At 29.9% G+C, this 23714-nt stretch overlaps 1 protein-coding gene across 1 annotated transcript in view; it reads left to right on the forward strand.

Annotated features, from left to right (window-relative positions):
* Positions 1-23714, forward strand: part of LOC143193282 (calcium release-activated calcium channel protein 1) — an 86531-nt gene that overhangs the window by 3146 nt on the left and 59671 nt on the right. Inside the window, exon 2 of the mRNA XM_076399395.1 lies at positions 20905-21035. Coding sequence (XP_076255510.1) covers positions 21030-21035 — 6 coding nt within the window. The 5' untranslated portion in view covers positions 20905-21029. The remainder of the gene's footprint in view (positions 1-20904; positions 21036-23714) is intronic.

Below are 23714 nucleotides of genomic sequence, written 5' to 3' on the forward strand. Positions count from 1 at the left end.
GCTGATATCTTTGATTTTAGGTCAAGTTGAGAATATCTTCCAACTAACCAGTGAAATTTTGTTCTTATTTTTTTCTAGTATGATATTTCAAATTTAACCTACCATCAAGACGGATGTACATATATTTAGCTGATTCTGTCTGAGGAATCCGGCATCCATTAATAGATATAATTAGGATTTTGCCATTTCGCCGCAACATAAAATTATATGGGAAAATTTGGAGCTATTAAGCTGTATTTTCCAGTATCTAATCCATTTTTAGATCTTGTTGACTTCTTTGGAAAATATATAACTCCGGTAGTTTACAATACTTCCGCGGTAGTAATTTGCTCATCTTGTAGATTAGTCTCAAATGTCATACCCGGTGAAAATCACATGAGATGTCCAGGAATATTGCAAAGCAGTATTTCTTATTAGCTATTGTTCTTTTCCGTAACAGTTTTTCAAATAATTTTAATTTTGATATTGCCGCTAACAGCGAAATAGGTCTGTAAGATCCGACTTGTTTGCCATGTTTTTGAGTATAATTATTCGAGCAACCTTAAAACATTTTGGAACATTAAATATGTACGTCAACGTGATATGATGATTGTTTTTCGTGGCAGCTCCTTCAATAACCCATCAATTATCAATTCCATAAATTGTAGGACTGAGGTTGTTGCCAATTTCTGTGGCAACTTCCATTGGAGAAAACAGATTTACAGCTACATCGGGCTGATAAACGGGAGTTGTATGAATTGTAGAATCTACAAATATTATTTGGTTGTAATACGTTGGCTAGATCTGCAAATAGTTGTGGAAATAATTCAGCTTTTTCGTCGTTTCGTCGAACCCTTTCATTTTGATCTTTCTCTAACGAGTAAATTTTGTTTGCTTCTGGAAAATGAAACTATGATAAAATTTAAATAAACGTAATTTTTAAATTAATCATTAAAAATAATACAGTCCGATTTAATTTCGATTTAAAAAAGTCATTCATTCATCAGTGCTTTACTTCATTTTTATTTAAATTGAATCTATTATTCGAGATTTATTTTAAACGAGTGTTTTCTGTATCATAGTTTGGATTCAATTTTGTCTATATTATTTTAAATCAGATTGTGACCTATTCTAGAATGGAAAACATTTGGTGAATGCCGTTTCCAACTTTAAAAATCACGGATTTTGTTGTGTCTGTTAAACGACTAACGAAATTCAAATCGATTCTTAAGCATTGTAATAGAGATCTCTTGTAATGCTTGAGCTTAAATTAAATTATATTTATTTGGTTATATCAAAAGCTAGATAATAAATTTCAACCACAGATATCCAACTTTACCGACGGTATTGATGCATGTCTAAGCTTATTACAGGATATTTTGTTTATAAGTTATCGTAAGGTATACATTTTTTATTGCGACATGATGCGATTCAAATTAATTTTCTTCTGTCATTGAATCAGCTTTTCCTTTGATCAAAGTTCTGTTCAAAGTTCGCTAGGTTTGAATGCCGTAAATTTCGAAATTGTTTTTGGAAAATTGAATTAGTAACAAAAAAGTGTTATCATAATTTTTGTATACCTGAGATGTTTTAAGATCTTTCTTTTCTGGCATGGAAAACTCCATTATCATTTAAGAGTTTTCCTGTAGATTTTTATGAATTTTAACTAGCGTTCAAACTACCCTTATTGCAGATTCACACTGTTACATTTATGTTTACATAAAGGCTTTATTCCTTCAGCGCTCAGCTCAAATGTATCTATTCATATCTATTATGACGGTTCCGTTCGGCTTGAATTTCAGATTGTTTGAACGTTTTTGGTTGATAGGAATATTTTTTGTAAAATTTAATGTAATGTTACCACTTCTCAAATGTCGATTCACACATTTTTAACAATAGAATATATTCAGTGTAACTTTTCATAACAATCAACGTTTTTCAGTAGCGCTTTTAAATTAAAAAAGGCAAATAAAACTTTTGCACAAGGCGGCATCTTCTATGGTGGGAGGACCTTTAGCAAAATGATACGTGATAAAAAAATAAACCTAGTGATATATATTTACATGCATTTGGTTAATATTTACGAGTATTATCCTATATATAAACTAGGCTACGCTTCGCTGTGGCTCAGTCTGATTAATTACTAGTGAAGAAATACAAGTACAATGAAATGTGACATGTCGCAAAACATAGAACATCCCATTCGAATTTCTAGTCAACTTATCTATTCTTAGAGCTCTGTGGACACAAATATACCATCTTAATGAAGGTTACTACAATGGTAACGCAATTATAATTCTAGCCAACTTAAACAGTTAAAATTTTCCGATAATTTGGAATTTCGAAATAAAATGTATATAAAACAATGTACAATTCATATTTCTGAGTTTTGTGGATAAACACTTACGGAAGATGAATTTTTTACGTAAAGATAATTGAAGAAATTGAATTGAAGAATAGAGTAACTTTAACACTTTCGCAGATTTTTTGTAGATGCATACAAAAAAAATTATTTTCTATTATTAGATCAATAGGGTCATTAATTTAGGATTATTAAATTATTAAATACATATCCTTATCCTACTAAATTCCTGACGATTAATAAGATTAGCTTTAAGTAAATTAAATCAAGGTTATACTAAAAAGCAATTACTTGTTGCAAAAATGCAAAAAATCATTTTAAGATGTTCTTTGTAATATAGTATTTAAATATTTATTATGTTCGTTACTCTAAATATATATTTAACAATATTTATAAACTTTTATAATATAACAAGAGAATCTGCTTTGCTGTTTTATAAGAGCTAAAAAGTGCAAAACTTTTTCTTACTCATTATCTCAAACATTTTTCGTAAACATTAATGTACATACGTAAAACATTTTGTACTGAGTGGTTCCTTTAAATATTTATAAATCTAAGGTCACTATGTAATTTTGATTATATCAAATAAAATGAACGTATTATATGGATTTGTAACAATATTAGTATAATATTCGACATTGAGAGAAGCCTTCGCGATAAAACGAGGTTATATCTTATACTTGATATATTCGAATATGGTATATAAAAAGAATAAAAATACATTTTTTCTTATGTAGATTTAGATTCTTATTATAACAAAATAAGTCACTTTAATGGGAATTTATATAGTTTATTTATAAGTTTTATTCCAAAGAAAGTTTTACTATATTTATTTACTTTATTTACGTTTTGCTATTGTATTAGACTACATTTTCTTTAGGTGGTTGATTTTAAAGTTACTATTACATATATAGTATATAGTATTCACCTTAGCGATAAGTTAGCGAATTTGTGGGAAATAAGTAACTATTAAGCGTTATTTATTTCGAATTACAAAATAATAATGGTTTTAATAATTATTAATTTCTAAAAATCATACATTACTTTAATTATTTTACGGAAAAATCTAGTGATGAACTCTTTAAATTATTTTTAGAGTCGCAATTGTTTATGTTTCTTTTCATTTATTGTTATTTTGCCTCAATAATCTTTCATTGTAAATAAAACATTTACGCTATGGTTATGATAGCTGAGTAAAGTAGAGCAAACAAATTCTTCACATACTTCTAATCAGGCGAAATAGACCTTTTGGATTTCGATCTTTTGGGTATTTTAGTGATCTAAAAGCTAAAATAAATGATTATCATAGATTAGTGATTTTTTAAAACAAGAATAGATTTCGTCAAGCTTCAATAGATGTGTGATTTTATATTAACGTAACAATACTGCTCTGTTAATCAGTTCTTATAATCGACGATTGACTTTCACAGAGTAAAGACGTGTCCGGAGAGATGGTCAGTGAAACGAAACAAAAGTGCAACATCTTTGTCACAAATGCGGCGTTAAAAAAAGTTTAACAATAACATTTTAAAAACTGGTGAAAAAGTGAAAGTGCGATCGGAAAAAAAGGTCAGTGCAGTAGAAAATAAATGCAAAATGCCATAAAAGGTTAATGGTCGAAAACTTTATCATCTGGACCACAAATGCAGCGTAGGATAATTTGAAACATAAAAATAAAAGTATTATTTCAACAATACGTAAAAAAAATATGGAGAAGAATACTTAACAAAAAACGGATAAAATGGAAATATCGACATCAGGCGTATCACATATTGTAGTTTTGAATCTAGAGAACACAACTAGAACCCAGACTGATGAGGCACTCTACAATGCGTGGATCAACGAAAAGTCGGCTCGGGAGAGCCTTGAAATTGCATTAGCCAATATGCAAAAACAAATAAATACCCTCCAGCTACAACTAAATAAACAAAGCTCTGAGGGTAAGGTTAAAACAACCACAAACCACCAAGCTAACAAAAACAGTCCAATTCTAGCATATGAAACAGATAAAGAAGAATTGCAGAAAGAAGTAGGCTGGATAATGGTTAAAAATAAAAAAAAGAAAAGCAAATAATTCCCCAGGATCTTCACTGCAGCAATTAAAAATAAAACAAAACAATGATAATAATGAAATAAAGAAATTAGAATGCCCAGGCCACGCCCAATTATCGTAAGCAATGTTACCGACTTTGGCTTGCTTTACGAAACACTGAGGTCCAACTATATAGTATTCAAAGCAACGGTACTCAACAATTGGCAAATAAACTTGAAGGCTGAATGTCGTACAACATTAACGAAAATATTAGAATGTCTAGAATTGCTGAAACTGCAATGACACTCTTATGAAGACAAACAAACCAGAGACATTAAAGTTATGGCAAGAGGGCTTGCATCAACCCTCTAAAACTTAAAAAATCAAACTTAATACCACAATGCAAAAGATGCCAATTGCATGGACGTACACAGAAATTCTGCAGAAGGCAACCTAGATGTGTAAAATGTTCAGGTAAACATATCACCACAGAGTGTAGAAAACCCAAAGAAGCTAAGACGAAACGTGCAAACTATAATCAAGCGCATCCGGCAAGTTATAGAGAATGTGTAGTTGCTAAAACATTACAAGATAGGAGAATTAGAGTAGCTCAAGTCCAACCTCAAGAAACAATGATTGAAAATAATCGAAAAAATATAACAAAATTAATGGTGAAATGACTTATGCCCAAAGTATCAGTTAAAATAACCAAAGAGACGCAAATGAAGATGAAGCAATCACCAACGAATTGCTACTTAAACTAATAGAAAAGCTGGACAGGCAGGAAAAAATGATCGAAATATTCGATCATTCCGAAAACATTACGCCTGTGGTCCCAAAAACCAGGAATGGCAAATAAAGATATTGGAATAGCAATTTGAAATGCTAATGGAATCTAGCAACGTCACGCTACCCTACAAGTATTCCTAGATATGCAAAAGATAGATATTTGCCTAATATCAGAAACCCATTTGACAAATGAAGCCTTTATAAAATTTAGAGGATATACATTTTATCATACCATAGAGGAGGAAGAGCAATAATAATAAAAAAGAATATTGCTCACCGTCAAGAACCCGGGATCAAGAACTCAGTACAGCAGAAAATCAGGTAACAGCAGTAACTGTTAAATAGCAGATACAGGGTTACAATAGCCGCAATTTATTGTCCTCCAAGATACAATAAAAAAAAAGGAAAATTATTTGAATGTCTTAAGCAACCTGGAAGAAAAATTTATAATTGGAGGTGATTTTAATGCAAAAAATACAAGATGGGGATCCAGAATGATAACAAGTAAAGGCAATGAACTGCATAAAGAAGCTGCTGATTTAAAATGTAGTTACATGTCAACTGGAAAACCAACTTATTGGCCGACTGATCAAGAGAAAACCCCGGACCTGTTAGATTTCTTAATAGTTAGAAACATAACATCCAACTCTATAAAAGTACAAAAAAAATTTGAGTTAAGTTTAGATTATACGCCAGTGATTCTGGCGTTGAGCGAAAATATAATAAGAAAAGAAAGAAACCCAACGTTAACAAACAAGAGAACAGACTGGGAAGGATTTACTGAAGAATTGAACAAACGAATTCAACTAAATGTACCCCTCAAGGCAACTGAACAATTAAATTTTGAAGCAGAAAAATTCGTAGTAGATATTCAACCATCTGCTTACAGTAATACTTCAGAAATTAAGAGTACAATTAAAGGAATTAATTATTCAAAAAAAGGCAAGGAAATGGTAATAATTAATAAAATAGATAAAATTGGATATATATTACGCATCATTGGATTTTCTGTAAGGCTTTAAGATATAAATTTTTTATTTGTTGCCACAACTTTTTTATAACTATTTTGATTATTGTTACAAAACATATATATTATCGATATAGGAAGCAATCGAAGAACAACTAAATTATAATAAAAATCAAGGTCTGACTGTCATTCTCGCAAATTATAATTACTTTCACCCATCTGTGTTCTAATATAATTTATAAAGATAAATAAAAAAGTATCTGGAATTTATAATTTGTAAAAAATTATTGTTCTTAGTAGGTCAACAATCTGCCTAGTCTGTAATAAGCATTTCTTATGATTATAATACATTTGACATGTAGAAAATCACTTCATTAAGTGATCCCCTTTGTAAAATATTATCTTAATTAGTTAATACTATTCTATTATATTCTGTATTTAGTAAAATGTAAATGTATATTTTTTGTAAAATGTATATGTCCTCGCTGTCGAATGGTGTTAAACATTTTAGTTTACGTATTTCGCTATCATGTCGCACGTTTAACTGATTAGCGAACACGTTGGGGTGCACTAATACTCTTTTAAGGTACTAACACAGACATTTTGCATTACACTCGTTATGGATTCTAGAAGGATATCGCGTTGTATCACTTCATTAGAGACACAGTACGGGTATTGACAATGGCATGCAACAATTTGTAGAACCGTTGTATGGTGGCTATATTAAACTTGCTAGTACTACCCCATAGTTGAGTTCCATATGACCATGTAGGCTTCAGTATTGATTCATATAGTATTGCCTTGTTATCTAATGATAACTTTGGATTTGCGCCCGATAAGCCAATATATTTGATATAGTTTTAGTCCACGTTGTTTTTGTTTGGCAACAAGACGCTCCTTCCAGGTTAGGCGTCGGTCCAGATGCGTACCAAGATATTTAGTATACTCTGCTTGGGGAAGTTGACAATTTAATGGTATTTACTGGTAGATTTTCTTTTATTTGCTTTTATACGCTATGTCTTCAGTTACAGTTGTATTTTATCAAGGTGTGTTTGGAAGTAATTTGATGTTGGCATTGGAGCTTCATGAGATGCTAAGATGGCTGTATCGGTCTGCATATGTTGCCATAGTAGCGATTTTATAGATATATAGATCGACTGTATATAGCAGATACAGTATTGGATGTTCGTTGTTTTGTTTTATAGTGAAATGTCTGTCTGTGCGGTAAGATTTTAGTAAGTGAAAATGAAGATGAGGGGGGAGTTTCTTTAATTTAACTTGCCATACTTCTGTGCCATACTTAAGCCTGATACATGTCCAGGAATGCAGCTGAACAATATCTTTTGGCATTTATAAATATAAGATGTACTTAAAATATATCATATAGTTTTTTGTAAATTTGTAACAGAGTACCATGTGCACTTGAGCGTTATCATTCGCAGTGGAGGCAGTTCAAAAGAGATAGATAATTGGAAATAAACTACATCGTTCATCGTTTAACGGTTACATTCGATAATATCGATAAAAATAAATAGCTGGATTTCCAAAAGAAAAATTTCATTTCCCAAATCAAAGTTCTCTATTAAAAGGCGATTTAAGAGTTGGAGTACATGCCGCCGCACCATCGGTTTCCATAGAGTTTAATAGCTTTTGACAAAAAAATTAAAAAAAATCGACTAACCAATAAACTAATCTAACTATTGCTATAGTTAACATTATTTTCGTGATTGGGTATCTATTGAGTTCATAAATATATTCGTTAAGGAAATGTTATGTTAATTTTAGGATCCTTAGGTCTCACAAATTGTCATATAAATAACTTTAAGTGTCATATAACAGGATAGGGTCTTATTCAGTGATGTGTTATTGTAGGTAGCGGTATCTACTTTGAATACAACAATATACCACCCTAAGAATGTTGACACTGTTGTCATAAGTCGTAGTAAATTTAGAGTTTTGCATGAAAGGGGTTTCTCAATGTTCAAACCTATTTCGGTTTGAGTTATCTTATTAGTATCTTGGGATCACTATTATATCTGCTCTATACTGCTGATATTTCGACAATGAAAGAAACTGTACTTGGAATATTTGTCGGCGACACAGTCATTGTGAAAAAAAAACATATCACTACCTAAAGCTATAGAAAAACCACAAGTGGCATTCAATAGGATTAACAAATGAACTGAACACTAGAAAAGATAGTTTAATAGCTTGAAATCTGTTATTATAATTTGCGTTACGGTACAAAGACATACAATTAATTATAGTCTATCCAAAGTTATTTTGTACATACGTCATATAAATTTGTGTACAGTGTTTCCTTGTAAAGACATTTTTATATCATTGTACTTCTCCTTCGTTTATTCTCTTAATATCTGTATACATCTTTCTTGGTAAAACTAGATTTAATCGCTGCATTCTTCTTAATGAATTTGCCATATCTGCAAAACGGTTACTATTATTTCTCTCCTGACATATTTTAACCAAATGCTCATGTATATTCTGAACAATTATACACATATCTGTGCACATCATTTACACTCTATAATAATATTTCTTACAGTTATCATATATTAATTATATACTCACCTTTACTTATTTCGATTCTCATCACCCTGCTTAGAAATTGGCAGCATTGAATCATATCATATTCTGAAAGTTTCCAATCTATCTAACATTTGTTCACAATTCCATAATTTGTCAATTTCTTCTTCAATATATCTTATCGAGTTCATCCAAACCGAAGATGCTTTAACCATTCCTGTTTCTAGCACAAAGTATAATATATCTGCAATGTGTTATTAATAAATGTTATGACTAATAAATCCTAAGCAGTTGTTATTCCAATATTTACCTTTTCCATCAACTTTTGTTGTCCTAACACTATTTTTATTATCATCTTGCCATGAGTGACCAATGAATATATTGGTCCCATTCCGAAATATCAGTGACTCACCTAAATACATAAATTGAAATAAGTCTTGTTTCATTTTTTATATGCTTTTAATGTTAATGTTTAATGTTTTAGTGTTTAATTTTATATGTATTCTTTTAAAGGCAATATCCGGAAGTTCCATTAGTCCTCTTCGATACTTTTTAGACTAACGGTTTCTATTGAAATAATTGTATTAAATTATGTTTGTATTGAAAAACTAATCACTCTTTTTATACATTTCATATTTTTAATCTCTGATAGAGCTAACATCAAGCTAATCTTGCTTCGCTACCCGCTTCGTGTGAGGACGGTTTTTTTTGGTGAATTCAAGATTATATTTTTCAATTGTTCAGATATGTCAGTGACCGTGTCCATGCTAATATTCAGAGCAGCTGCAACACGCTAAAAATATTTTCAATAAAAATCACAGCAAATTAATATTTAACAGTAAAATGCTTACCCCTCTAACGAATTTTACTGGTAAGAGTGGGCTTCCATTACCTCGTTCCTGTTCAAAGTAACTGATTAGAGAGGCAATCTGTTCTATCTGGCTTCGGAATTTTCAATCAGAGTAATAATAAGCAGCGATTTCAAATTTATCAAATCAAGCAAAACATTAAAATAATGTTTGCCGGTTTATAACCTCTTGTCACTATTGTTTTGAAGAATTTTGCATACGTTTGACAACCGGGCGCCTTTGACAGGCTAGTTCGGTTACACGTTCGAACTTATCAGACAGAATTGTGTCTCATTTTTACTAGAATAAAAGGAGAAGGAAAATATTGTCTGATTCTAAAATGAATTTACAAATTGCGGCAGGCAGTACATTAAACATCTTGATGACGTATTTACAAAAGAACTTTGGATAGACTGTATATCATTTGAGGGATGCGCCATTCCTCAAGTAGAATCAGCGAAATATCTCGGCATTCAACACGATGGTAAAATAAACTCAGCAGATCAAACTTAAAATTAACTGTAGTCGAAATAATAAAGCTTATTTGGACTTATGTAGTGTAAATATGGAGTTACACTTATACATCAAACCTACAGTAATACCAAGATAAATTAATTTACGAATTTATTCAATATTTCATTATAAAACATGAGATAAGGCTACTAAATAACAGCAACGTGGAAGCAATACAACTACTGGATAAGACGCGGGAAATCAAAACATTGAAGAGAACAAAATCTCATAAACTTGTATAAAGTATATAAGTGTTACTACTGGCTTCAAGTCTAATTTAATTTTAATTTGGGAAATCAGATTTATACATCAATTTACTTTACTTTTTATCAATTAAATAAATCAGATTTATCCATCATTCCTCTTACTTGTGACTTGATGCAAATGTAAGAGAACAGTGGTAACACATTAATTTTTAAATTCAGATTGTACTAAGCCTATCTAATATACTGTGTATGTAATAAAAAATAACATCATATTTTTTTACTTTTACTAAGTTTTAATTAAAAATTGTCATGTTTTAGACTTACTTACGCTACAGGAATCATATCCTATCGAACTAAAATTTCACATATATATTTTGTCATATATTTGGGTTTTTAACTTATATTTTTAAATATCCATATTTATTTTTTAAATATACTTATTTATTTATATATTTCAAAGTCTCCTTTTTACCAACTATGGGTTTATCTGGACTGGGCCTAAAGTTTAACTTGGGCTCCGAACCACGGTCCTCGGCATTAAGCCTACCGACTGGCGAGTGACCAATTTTAGAAATCATTCCAGATCTGGTTGGTTACTGACGTGACTGGGATTGATCACTTTCCTTGTCGGATTTTACACTCTCGCCTAAGAACATTCACAAATTTGAAACAACCACAAACATAAATACGCCCATACGCCAGCAGGATTCGAACCCGCGGCTATCGCAACAGTAGGAGGACCGTCCCATCGTCTTTACCACCGCGCCACCAAGCCGGCTTTAATTATACTTGATTATTACTTTTGATACATTGTGATTTCGCGTATTTTAATATGTTAGCAGATTCATTCTTACGAATGCTTACAAATATGCTATTTTTTGCACTATTAAGTGTTTGTGATAAAAATAATTTATTTTAAATCAATTTATAACTTTTCATTTTAAGATACAATCAGTGAATAGACTCGTTTTTTTTATGAAATCTGATAAGAACAAGTGTTTTGTCGAATGCAGAATCATCAGAAAAATATTTGTGGTTTTTTTTATTTTTAAAATTTATTTAATATTTTTTTACATTAGGTTTGCAGAGCTATAGTAGATCCGACCTTTCTGGTGTGTCGAAATGTTCAATTTCTAATCGACGTTAAGATAATATTAATTTTGTCCTTACCGAACAATTCTATCTAATAAGTAATAATAAATTACCGTCTTTCTAAATAAATTACACCGAGATTAATACTTCATAACAAATATTTTTATTGCTGTTGAAAGGAGCAACAAAATACTGTATTAACTATTTCCATATATAACTATCTATATATTCTCTCTATTTAACTAAAATATATTTAAGTCACTTAAAAAACGTTACAAATTAATGCCAATACATAATATTAATGTTCATAATATGCTTGTTCTGAACATTTTTGCCACAAAAATACGAATGATCAACAATGAAGAAATGTCGTTTTATATATAAGTGCTAATAACTGCGTATAAGTATGTATGTAAATGTAATCAGCAACTTTCTAACTTATACTTCCTCTTTAATATAATGTGTTTTCTTGCTACATGGTCATCGTCAGTTTTAATTTAGTATTGGAGTTTTGAGCATATATTTTCAATGGAACTAGTTAAATCCAAATAAAAGCGGATTACAGTATCGTTATTGAAAGACAAGATTTCTCCTCGGCAGTGCAGTACGAGTTTAACGAAAGGTTGGACATACATTTTGTTTAGTTTTAAATTTTATTGTTGGTTCACTCTCCTTTACATCTAATATATTAATAGGATTTGTATGTTAATAAAGCAATTGACTTTTGGTCACAAAACACTATGGTTCGGTCATTGTAGAATTGATTATATTTTTGAGCAAAAAAAACCAAAACAAGTAATCAACCAGCTTCTCTTAAAGCCAGCTTTTCACCAGTAAGGCAGGAATATTCAGCAAACGCATCAGTTGTCGAACCAATTTATCGTAACTTTTAACGAGCTACCAAAGATACACGACTTAAAATGGGAAGCTTTTCCTCGAACCCTATATTATCTTTAAATTTTGATAAAATGGTTTTAGACTTACGCACAGTCTTAGAGAAGCCAAAACTCGTATACCTTGGCTGATTCAGCTTATTACTTCGGTGGTAGATGTAATTTTTTTCTTCTATATCCCAAATATTTAAACTCCTGCATTTGTTCTTATTTAACAATAAAAAGCGACCTCTCTCACATTTTCCACATTTAATATGTTCCACTTTTTGTGACTGTAAATGTAATTTTTTCATGGTAATAGTATAAAATAGTATAAAAATCTGAAAAGAAAGATTCATCCTGTCCTGTCAAATATTAGACAGGGTAAGCTTGGGTATGTTAATGACGAGGACTATCCTATTGCAGAGATTCTTGCCAGACGTCGTCCATCGTCACATACCCATCAACACTATTACATTTGGTCTGAAAATATTAAAGATACAGCAGTTTTTTAGTCGGTTTTAATTTCGTGTTCGTGTTCAGCATTTTCACAAAAGGAGATATTACGAGGTGCCGAGGGGATGTAAAGGGTAAAAAGAATATCTCATTAACTCATCAATAAAATTATAACTTAAATACTTATGATTTTCTTCTCGTTTCGGCTGGTGATACGTAGATAAGGAGTATGTATATTCTATTTTTAGACCTTATTATATCTAGACATGAACAAAGAAATTGAAAAGGTCAAATTGCAGTCAGTAAAGACACAGTTCTTTCCTTCTACTTCTAAAGAAGTACAGCGCCTTAAAATGAATACCTGTATTTTTTTAAAGCACTATTAGATTTCAAAATGAGAAACAATTATTCTCGGCTTTGTAAACTGCTGATGCTGAAAAACAAAAATTGCGTAACCTAAAGTCCTTGAGCTTCGGGATCAAGTGAATTTAATGAAAACAGAAATCAAAAAACTAAGGTCTAATCAAAAAACAGAAGGTATACGTCGCATGAAATTCCGGAAGTATTTAGTGAAAATGATCTGGCTGAGGATACCAGGTGGATTAGAGTAAAAAAACAATAAGAAGAAAAGGAAGATAGCGGAAACCAAATCGCATAAACCCCATCTATTAAAAAACGAAATAAAGTAACCTCAGCAGTTACAATCAAAACCTACCCATAAACGACCGCCGATTACAGTTGCAGATGTCAGGAATCAGGAGGAACTATTATATGCAGTATTTAATCAGGAAGTTGAGAGTGAGCACTTCCAAAATAAATTCATGAAAAATGATAGGGTTAAAATAAATGTATCCAGTGATCACTTCTATAAAGAAGTTTAACTACTGAATTAAAAATATTTTCAATAAAAAATTCGACCGACTTTAAAAAATAAATAAGAAACTCACTAAAATGTAAAAAAGCCGGCTTGGTGGGCGCAGTGGTAAAAGCGACAGGACGGTCCATCTACTGTTACGATAGTCGCGGGTTCGAATCCTGTTGGGGCATGGTCGTAAATTTATGTTTGTGATTGTTTAATATTTGTGATTGTCCTAGGCAAGGGTGTAAAATACGATAAGGAAAATGATCCCAGTCACGCCAATAACCAGGCTGGGTAAGACCGGATGCCTTCTGGGATGATTTCTAAAGTTGGTCGCTCGCTAGTCGGTAGGCTTAATGCCGACGACCGTGGTTCGAAGCCTACGTTAAACTGCAGAACCAGTCAAGATAAACCCTCGTTGGTAAAAAGGAGACTTTTGTATTGTTTATGTTTGGCATCGACTTCAAATTGATCTGTTGGTAGTAGTTAAAATAATATTGTAAATAGATAAATAAGTTTAGGTAGGTATTAAGCTAAATTGTGTGTATATAATAGAACATAAAATACATGTGTTACATAGGTTATGTGTAGTAGAGAGCTTAAATAAGAGTTTTGCTAATTTTTATTTAGTTATTACAACGATTATTATGTACATATTTTATTTTAAAACGTTTTCTGTGTTAAAAATCTAAGTTTGATTATTTTTTAATTTTTAGTGAGTTTCTTATTTATTTTTTGATGTCGGTTCAATTTTTTTGTTACCGTACCGAAAGGTTACCGTTGAGGCACTAAAAAGTAATAAATTAATACCCCAGTGCAAAACATCTCAATCGTTTGGACACCAAAAACTACTGTAACCACTTATCTGTGTATGCACTGTATCACTTATCATCAATGTGCAACATGTTGGAAAATGTACCACCAAAACGCCGTTATTGTGGCAAAAACCACCTTACAAATTATCAATGGTGTGAGGTCATTAAGGAATTCCAAAATATAAGAGATTCTAAAAATAAACCTAAAGTAGTGGCAAAAGCTTCTAACGCTCCTAGCATGGCCACGATAAATGAGACTAAAACCCCCAAGATTTTAAACTATACGATAAGTTGTGGAAATTAGGGATCCAGCTGATCTGATGAATTTCTAATGCAAATATTGCAGTAATTTAGACACAATGTATTATTATTTTATTCCAAACGGATTGTAGATGTTATTTGTTATACATTTAAAGATATAAAACATAATCGACAGCTATAAAAATTGATGCTTTAGCAAAAGTAATTGTAATAAATTAACAATGGTACGTTACCGAGAAACGAGCATATAAAATAGAAGGTAAAACCAAATGTATGTGTATATTCCGCTATTACTATACAGTCTCAGGATTACTGAATTTATTAATTTGTAATGTTAACTAGTTATAGCAAATATATATTGTATTATGATCATTCTGATATTGAGAAAATTATTTAAAATTGATATTAATTAAAATATTTAAATAATTAGTCTGAGTTTGTTTAATCCATGTTGGTACATATTTGCAGTAAAAGTTTCATTTCATTTCATTTTTGTAGCTTGTAGCACACTACATCTTGGTGATATTACCATGCATATATTTCGTTTACAATCTAATAAAGTCTTTAAGAGTTTGAGCTGGGTACTTACTGTCTATGAACTTTTTTAGTCCTCTAGGCTGTTCTTTATCATTGACATGCTTGACACCATTTTTAAGTCATTGAAACCAAAACCGACAATTGGGAAATAACGCAGTAGCATCTTCATAACTTTCTAAAATAATTTGACGAGCTTTTGCAGTAAATTTATTCAAACTAAAAAATTAGCCCAAAAATTAATCAATTAATGAAAAACTGTTATTTTATGTTAAGAAATGCCAAAACCATGAACTTTAATAGTTCGGTTAGGTTGTTTAATTAATAATAGTCTACATTAATACTTTTCATTCATACATGTATTGTTAAATATATTTCCGTTGTTAAGTATTATTTTATTAACTACTACTAATAAAGTATTCATAAGAAAATTTTATCTGTTTAACAGCAGATTATTATAATAATTGTAATAGTCAAATAAAGCTCTGGACAATTGAAAAGTCTGAAAGATTTTCTGGGAGTCTGGAAGCACAAATTGAGTTAAACTGTAATGAAAGTCTACTATTGATTGCAATTGATATGTTTAAAATGAGCCTTAAATGGGTCTTTTTTATTTTTGTACAAAGGAACTTTCCGAAAGAATACAAAGAAAAAGATAAATGAATAACTCATTCTTAAATCAATGAGCCTGGGAACTATATGTTTTTCTGACAAAAATCACATATATGTTATATAGCTCTCATATTTTTCTTTCCTCCCATTTTTCCAAAAAAAAAACATTCGAATACGAGGTTATGATGTCTACATGGACTACTATGGACACTACACCTCAGCAACATTGCTCAAATAAATCTCGAATAGAAGAAAAAAATATATACGATGCTGATACAAAATTGTTAATATTTGAGGATTATATTGTTGCTTTTTGTCCAATTGTCAATTTCATGATATTACGTTTCAAATCAGATAACTTTTTAATTACTTAACTCGTGCCGTTTTCTATCGTTGAACTGAAATTTATTTGTATACTTCCATGGTCTATATAATACAAATCTACAGTTTATCTGTAACGATATTGTCTGTAGGTAATATGCTGCTTTAGCCCAGTTGACCTAAATTATGCTATACATCATTGCCTATTTCTGTCAATATATTTCAAAAAATATCACTAGGTTTTACGTTCTATTCCTTAGACTAAAGCACCATAGTTACATTAAAATACAAAGTGATCAATAAAAAAGAAAGGCGAGCTTTTAGAGTAAAACTTTGAAAAATAGTTGACCAATATTCGTGTCAAATATATTGAACAAAAGTTTAAGGATAAACTTGTCAACAAAATGTTTGCGTTTAGTAAAATTTGTGATAAACATTCGGATAATTTTATATGAATATTTGATTTAAAATGAAATATTGTTTAAATCATATTAAAAATGCATTAGAATTCGATTAATTAGTACAATGACTGATTTGATTAAAAAATAATGATGCATTTTTATAATATATTTGCGTGTTTGTTCAAGAGACAATCCTCTTTGTTATTTGTCACGCTATCAGAAATGGGTTTTGCAAATATACACATACATATATATGTACTAAATCAAACATATGCCGTCAGTATCTAAATACATATAACGATCAGTAATTATTAAATAAAATTGTATGTTACAGAAAAATTAATTCTATTGTATGTAATATCGAGATATACTATTTTGTTATAAAAAACATTTGTAATAAACAATTGTATACTTATTTTAACTAGAGCAATTTTATACCCATTGATGTAAAAGATAAAAATATAGAATTGAGTTAAAAATATGTCGATCGAAATAAATAATACTAAATAATAATTTTAAAATTAATCTAATATATCTTGAAGTTTAAATTTAAATACAGAGAGTTGAGTTTAGTGTGACAATGTCATTTTGAGTTGTTTTGCCTTTAAAAATTAATTATGCAAATATGTACATATATACACATTGTATTGAATTATATAATGTCACAGAAAAAATCCTATATTGTGGAATTTAACAATTTAGACGTACTTACTCTACCTTTAATACATTATTTTATTATACAGATAAGCATCTTAAATTATAATGTTTGGGAACAAAATTTGAATCTACCTTAATAAAAATCTTGAATCGTTTTCTTATAATATATTCAAGGAAATATATTTATTATAAAAATATGTTTAATATTATCAGTAAATGTACTGGAACTTGCAAATACTTTTTTAATATTTACATAGTTGAATTCTAGAATCGGAAAAGCTACTGACATATACTAAGATTATCTAAGAGTTGCCTCATGTTAGATCACCATGTGGAAATACTGTTCATCTAGACCAAGCGATAATCGCAAGAGGCAATGTTGTTAAGGTTAAGTTATTTTTAAGGTGTTATCTAACAATATATATATAAAGTTATCTTGTTGTCTTTTCGCTTGAACGTGTTGTAAATGTACTCATCGATAGCAACATTCCATGAAGAGTGAAATAATACTTTACGCAAATGATTGTTTGTTTTGCATTTGATTATATTAACTTTAGGGGTTATTCAAGAGTGGACGCATTTAGAGTATGTATCCTTCGAAATCTATTGGGTGCCTAGATGTGTTGTGATAATTTTTTCACTTTAAACATATACTTATTGAGAGAAATTGGTACAATATACATTATTCAAAATATTTCTCATCATTTTCTGTAACTTTTCCCATCTTTAGGCGATTCAGTATTTAAAGAACGATGAAGATGGTGGTTTGACACCGATCCAATTATAGATCTATTGTTACACTTCTTTAGCATTTTGAAATTTCGTGTGCCTGCTGCATCGATCTGAACAAGTGGTAGTCAGAAGGTGTTATGTCTGATGAGTGCGCTCGATGCAGAACTTCGCATTCGAGCTACAATTGTGTTTCTGCATTTGCAACATGTGGCTAAGCCTTGTTATGCGAGAGGTTGACTTAGCGTCTGTTATTCGGTATTCGCTTGACGCAAGATATTTGTGGTAACAGTTTCATTCAGTTTTAGTAGTTATTTATACACTATACCTTGTTGATTTCCACATATGTACAGCAACACTTCATGGCTATGAATGTCTCGATAGCGATAGGCTCTTCTTAACTAAACCATGAAGTTTGCACTTGGGATTGATAGTAATAGATTTATTTTTAATTTCCAGTTACGATACACCACATACATCTCTTCTGTTTTTGTCTGACTTTTTTTTTTGGTGACGAACATTACCACCTTTGAATCTGGTATAGGACGAAGCAGAATCATCATAAGTTTTGAAGAGTATTTGATGGGCTTCGACAGGGATTTATTCGAAAATTCCATTTTGAGCGTTAGTAGCGACTGTAAACATTGAATAACTTGACAATACTACATTTTCACCAATAGGTGTCACTGCGCAAAATACATACAATAATCTAATAGAGTAATTTTCCGTGATGGTTTTTTTCTGTTATTTTTGGCATGCTTCGTAATTTACAATAAGCTGATGGATAACATATTGTTTTTGTCATGAATTTTAAACATTTTTGAAACTGAATCAACTGTTATTCTTTGTGTGTGATTTTTATTTTTATTGTGATAATTAATATTTTGCAGCTATTTTGATCAATATTTGGTTATTATTTTGAAAAATTCATACGTATAAATTTTTATCGTGTCATGAAATGTCATGTTTAATACTAAAAAAATGTTTATACCGATCGGATAAATTATTGAATAACATTATAAGAAATACAATTCAATTGAAATTGAATTGATGCTTGTTTCGTATTCTCTGTAAACTACAACTACGTATTCTTAATGACCCTATCTTATGGTAACTTCTTAGGTTCCAATGTTAAATTCGGATACAAATAACTTATACACACTATTTGCTTTCCTGTTTTGTCAGTTTAATTGTAAAGTTGAAAATTAGTTATACTCGTATACAAACAAGGACTTCGGGTTTCAATGTTTTCGGGCATAGTTCTTGCATTTAACTGTAATGGATCGATTATAAGAAAACATTTAAATGTCATCTATTGAACCAAAGAAGATATAGTTAATCAACATTAAATTAATTAATTCATTGATGTATATGTTTTATAATGGATAAAGTTCATAAAAATGAACCTATTGTGATACCTCCAGAAGGTCTCGTCCAGAAGTAGATGTATATAAGATGTTTTGTTGTCCCATTATAATATAATGCCAATGCGGCCATCGTAGTCTCTTTATACTCAAAAACTAGATATTTAAAAAGAAGGCGTTCAAATGGGACATTTTGTCACATCTACTATATAATGTAGGCGATTTTTATTTATGAGTGTATCGTTCAATTCTATTGAAAAGGTTAAAATTAAGATTTTCTCTTTTCGGAAGTAAAATAGAAAAATGTAAGGAAAATTACCATCTGAAATCTTTATTTCAACGTCACAATAACTGTATATTGAGAATATGCGAATATGTGAATAATGAAATATGTCATTAATAGAGTTCTTATTAATAATTATATTTTAATATTCAGTGATATGATATTATTTTCATTATATAATAATCTCCAATCTCCAATAATCTCTAAGTATCTTAAAATTACGTAATAGAAACAATAAAAAAATTCCATTAGTTGTATTATTAAACAGTGGATCCACTATTCAAAAGTCTTACCCAGGTTACGAGAAACTGGGAATACCCACAGTAGCCTCTTATACTGTTGAATTGATATTTTATAGGCATCCATAAAATGATTTAATAAAAATGTGGTTTAATAATTGGTTTTGTTGTTGTATATCTAATTTTTGAGTAATTAATTGAATCCAACATGTAACATATCTAGTTCTGTGACCATTCAATGGAATTGAACATTAAATATTATCAATAATTTACTCAGTCAATGCGAAAACCCTATTGATATTATTATAATTCAGTTTGTAAGTAAAACTAGCGTGGTGTAGTAGTTCTATTTTATATATTGGGGCTAGAAATTAATTCTTATTAATGCCACTGTCTTTAGTGTTACATTATTTCAGAATATTTAAATTAAGACTACGTGGGGCTGGATTAATTTGGAGTCTGTGCTTAGGGCTTTAATTCCTACACCAACTGAATTTTATAGGGTGTAACTTTAGGTTGATGATATAAATGTATATATTATGAACTTAAGGCTTTTCAATATAGACGTATTAATGTTGAAATATAATGAAGCAAGTTGTATATCAGATATTAACAAGTCAATTTTTATATGAAATGCTCATGTATGCCATTATGTACCTAATATGTTTAGATTTAGTTTGATCATCGGTCAACTGCGGCTTATCTTTATGATCGTGTCGTTATCATCATTTTGTTTGGTTAGCGATTGGTATTAACGTTATCATCAATATGTGTTTTGAAAAAGTGTAGAGCAGTGATGATTTGGCGTTTTTTTGATGTGCGAATTTTGGTTTGAATTTATTTACTAAAACTTAGAGATTCGATTTTGAATGGCTGCAATGTTTGTACTAAAGCAGACTTTTTTGACAATAAAGTGTTAATAATTTGGATGTAACGCTTAATTCCGGGGTGATTTGGATTTATTGCGTAAAGGATAAACAACAGCTTAAACAGGCGGCTAGTGCCACGATGGCTAGTCTTAGAGCGAAAACAACATGATCGATATAGAGTGCCAACGTCAATACGTCTCAAAACCCTATATTAAAATTGAATATATATAACATGATGAATATTGAAAATATTATTAGTTCTACAGTTTATCATTAATATTCTTCCTATTTTGCTTACAGCCGATTGTGTAAAGCCTGTCAATTAGGAAATACCGATGAACAGTCCCCAGTTCTCCCAGAAAAAAATTGGTGGTCTTAATAGTCGAATTATGCTGTAAGCGAGAATCAGCCTTTTTGCCGAAGAGATGCAGGTGAGTTATTTTAACATACTTACTCATATAGATAACAGTATAAAAAATTATTTAGGATATTGTAATTCCCACCTCTTCAAATATGATAATATATTACACTTATATTTTTTATACTTAGTTCTTGGAAATATAATTAGAATATCTTTATTATAATTTCTTAGTGAAATATTTTAGCAATTGATTTAAAAAATAACTATTTATAGAATATATTTTATATGATTTGATGATTATATATATTACAATATTATTATACATAATTATTACGATATTACTGAAATAATTAAAGTGGCATTTCTATATAATATTGAGATACTAAGTGAAGGGACAAAAATTAAAAAAATTTGTTTTATTGTTATATATGACCATATTATATAATATAGTATTACTGTAACCAAAAATATTTGGTCGCAATAATTATGCTATAATTATGTTGCTATAATGTACGTTGTACGTTTTTCTCATACAGCATTGGGTTTTCTGTAGAGAAAGAGAAGCTTTTGGCAAAAATTTAACTTATATTGTTTGAAATGTAATCAACAATTCTTAGTAATTGATATTTTAAAATAGTATGAAGTTTAACAGATATTCAAAACTTGTTACTATCATGAATAAAGTTATTTAATGAAAAATAATTAGTACTGTTTTGTGCTTAAAATAACGTGAAAACATTGTTAATTAAAATACTATTAATGTTATTTTATCAACCAGTTTATTGCCTATATTTATATTACACCTTAAACTTCTAGTTTTTCTCATATCCTAAAAATATTTAGCCGAAAGCAATTTTGATCAAATTCATTTTTATTATATTGATGATATGTATTGTTGAAAATTCGACTTCCTTTGTTTGGTTTTAATAAATGTGATGAACTCTGGCACTTTTAGCAACTTATGGTGAAGCTGCTATAATGATACTATGATATCCCAATTATCGGTTTTGCTTTTAACGATTAAAGGTGACGATTTTGATGCCAATGTCAATAGACGACTTGGAGGAACAATAAAATTCGAAGACAAGGAATTGCAAGACTTATTGGTCGAAAACTCAATTTGAACTCTCAAAGTACTTTCAAACAGTTTAGTAGTTGACGAATCAATTGGTTCCAGATGTTGTCTAACATTTAAAAGGAGGTAAAATGGCTTGACTGAAATTGAATTGACTGATAATTACTTAAATGCACACAAATTGACTGAAAACCGTTTCATTATCGCGCTTTGATTGTTTTCCAAGCAAGAAAGAAATGTTTGATGTGGCGTATTGTAAGTGGCAGTGACAAATAAATACACTATGACATTTTTAAGAGTAAAAATTGATGGGTTAGTCTAGGAGAGTCATCAACATTGACACGGAGGTGGAACATTCACGGCCGCAAAATTCTGCACCGCCGATCTTGCTAGTGAGTACAGCAACTTTTTAAAATCGAATAAAACTGTTGCTGCATTCGAAAATGTTAAATAAATCCGAAAATAAATTGATGAATAAAATGGCAATATAAAGTTGCCAGAGAGAGGGGAAAGAGTTTTAGAAAATAATGGAAAATATTGACTATTTCTATATTGACTAATTTTTCTCATTAAAAACTTACTTATTAACACTTTACAGATTTTGCAGGATCATTTGAATAATTGTATTATATAAGTACATTTTAATGGCATACTAAAGTTATTATGTTTGTAAAATTTATAACCATAAATCCTTTTTTTATTTCCGTTAGAAATATCATTTTTATAAATATACTAGTACAAATGCAAAATCCTTATAAAATATAATGATTAATAGATAAATTTCAAATTACACAAAAAGGCTATTATAGTAAATTTTACACCTCATTTATATTTTATGCAAAGTATATTTCTTTTTTTATTGGTTTTTAGAAACATTAACATGAAACATAACAAAAATGTTATTACACTGTAACAATGGTTAATAAATATGGTGCAGTCGTAAGTTCCAGCTTATTTTAATTAAAATATAATTACAATATAATTATAAGTTATGAAGTCCTCCAAACCGGATATTTTTTACAGTTAACATTGAACAAAATGCTTCCTTTATTTTTGCTGGAAAATATGAAATCTCTATAATTTCGAAATAGCAATTTATTGGGTTGGTTGGATGAGTCATATGTCGCTTTTGAACTTTGGTACATTATCTGTAATATCGTGACATGTTATATGTATATTATATATAATTTGAATATTTCTATATATTAAAAATATTAGACTGGAAGTTAAATGTATTTTTTTCAGAATGTAAATTTGTTTATTGTTCTATAAAATTTTTATATTTACCTCAAATGTAGCATGCTATGTATTAAACTAGTTGTCCTGAGAGACGTTGTCCTGTCCGATCTATGAATATTCAATTCGGACCGGAACAAATAATAAAAAATAAATTATTTAAAAAAAGCATTTTTAGCTCTTTAATATAATGTTAATTCTATTTTCTGGCTGTTTTATAATCTTGGATGGATTAAGATGGATTTTTAAGATTGATTGCTACAAACTTTTAATTACTGTCGTTGAGGTTTATCTATATAGGTGACAATAATTAGCAGATAATGTAAATATTCAGCGGCAACTGTGCTATTACTAATATCAAGCAATTGTTTAGAAACATCTCCACATCTTGTTTAGAACATTTTCTCCCGAGAGATCGTTCTGTAATTCGACTCGCAT

Source organism: Rhynchophorus ferrugineus, unplaced genomic scaffold, assembly GCF_030347505.1.
Source record: "Rhynchophorus ferrugineus isolate W39M unplaced genomic scaffold, kcgeb_rfMv2 rfM3, whole genome shotgun sequence".
Lineage (NCBI taxonomy): Eukaryota > Metazoa > Arthropoda > Insecta > Coleoptera > Curculionidae > Rhynchophorus > Rhynchophorus ferrugineus.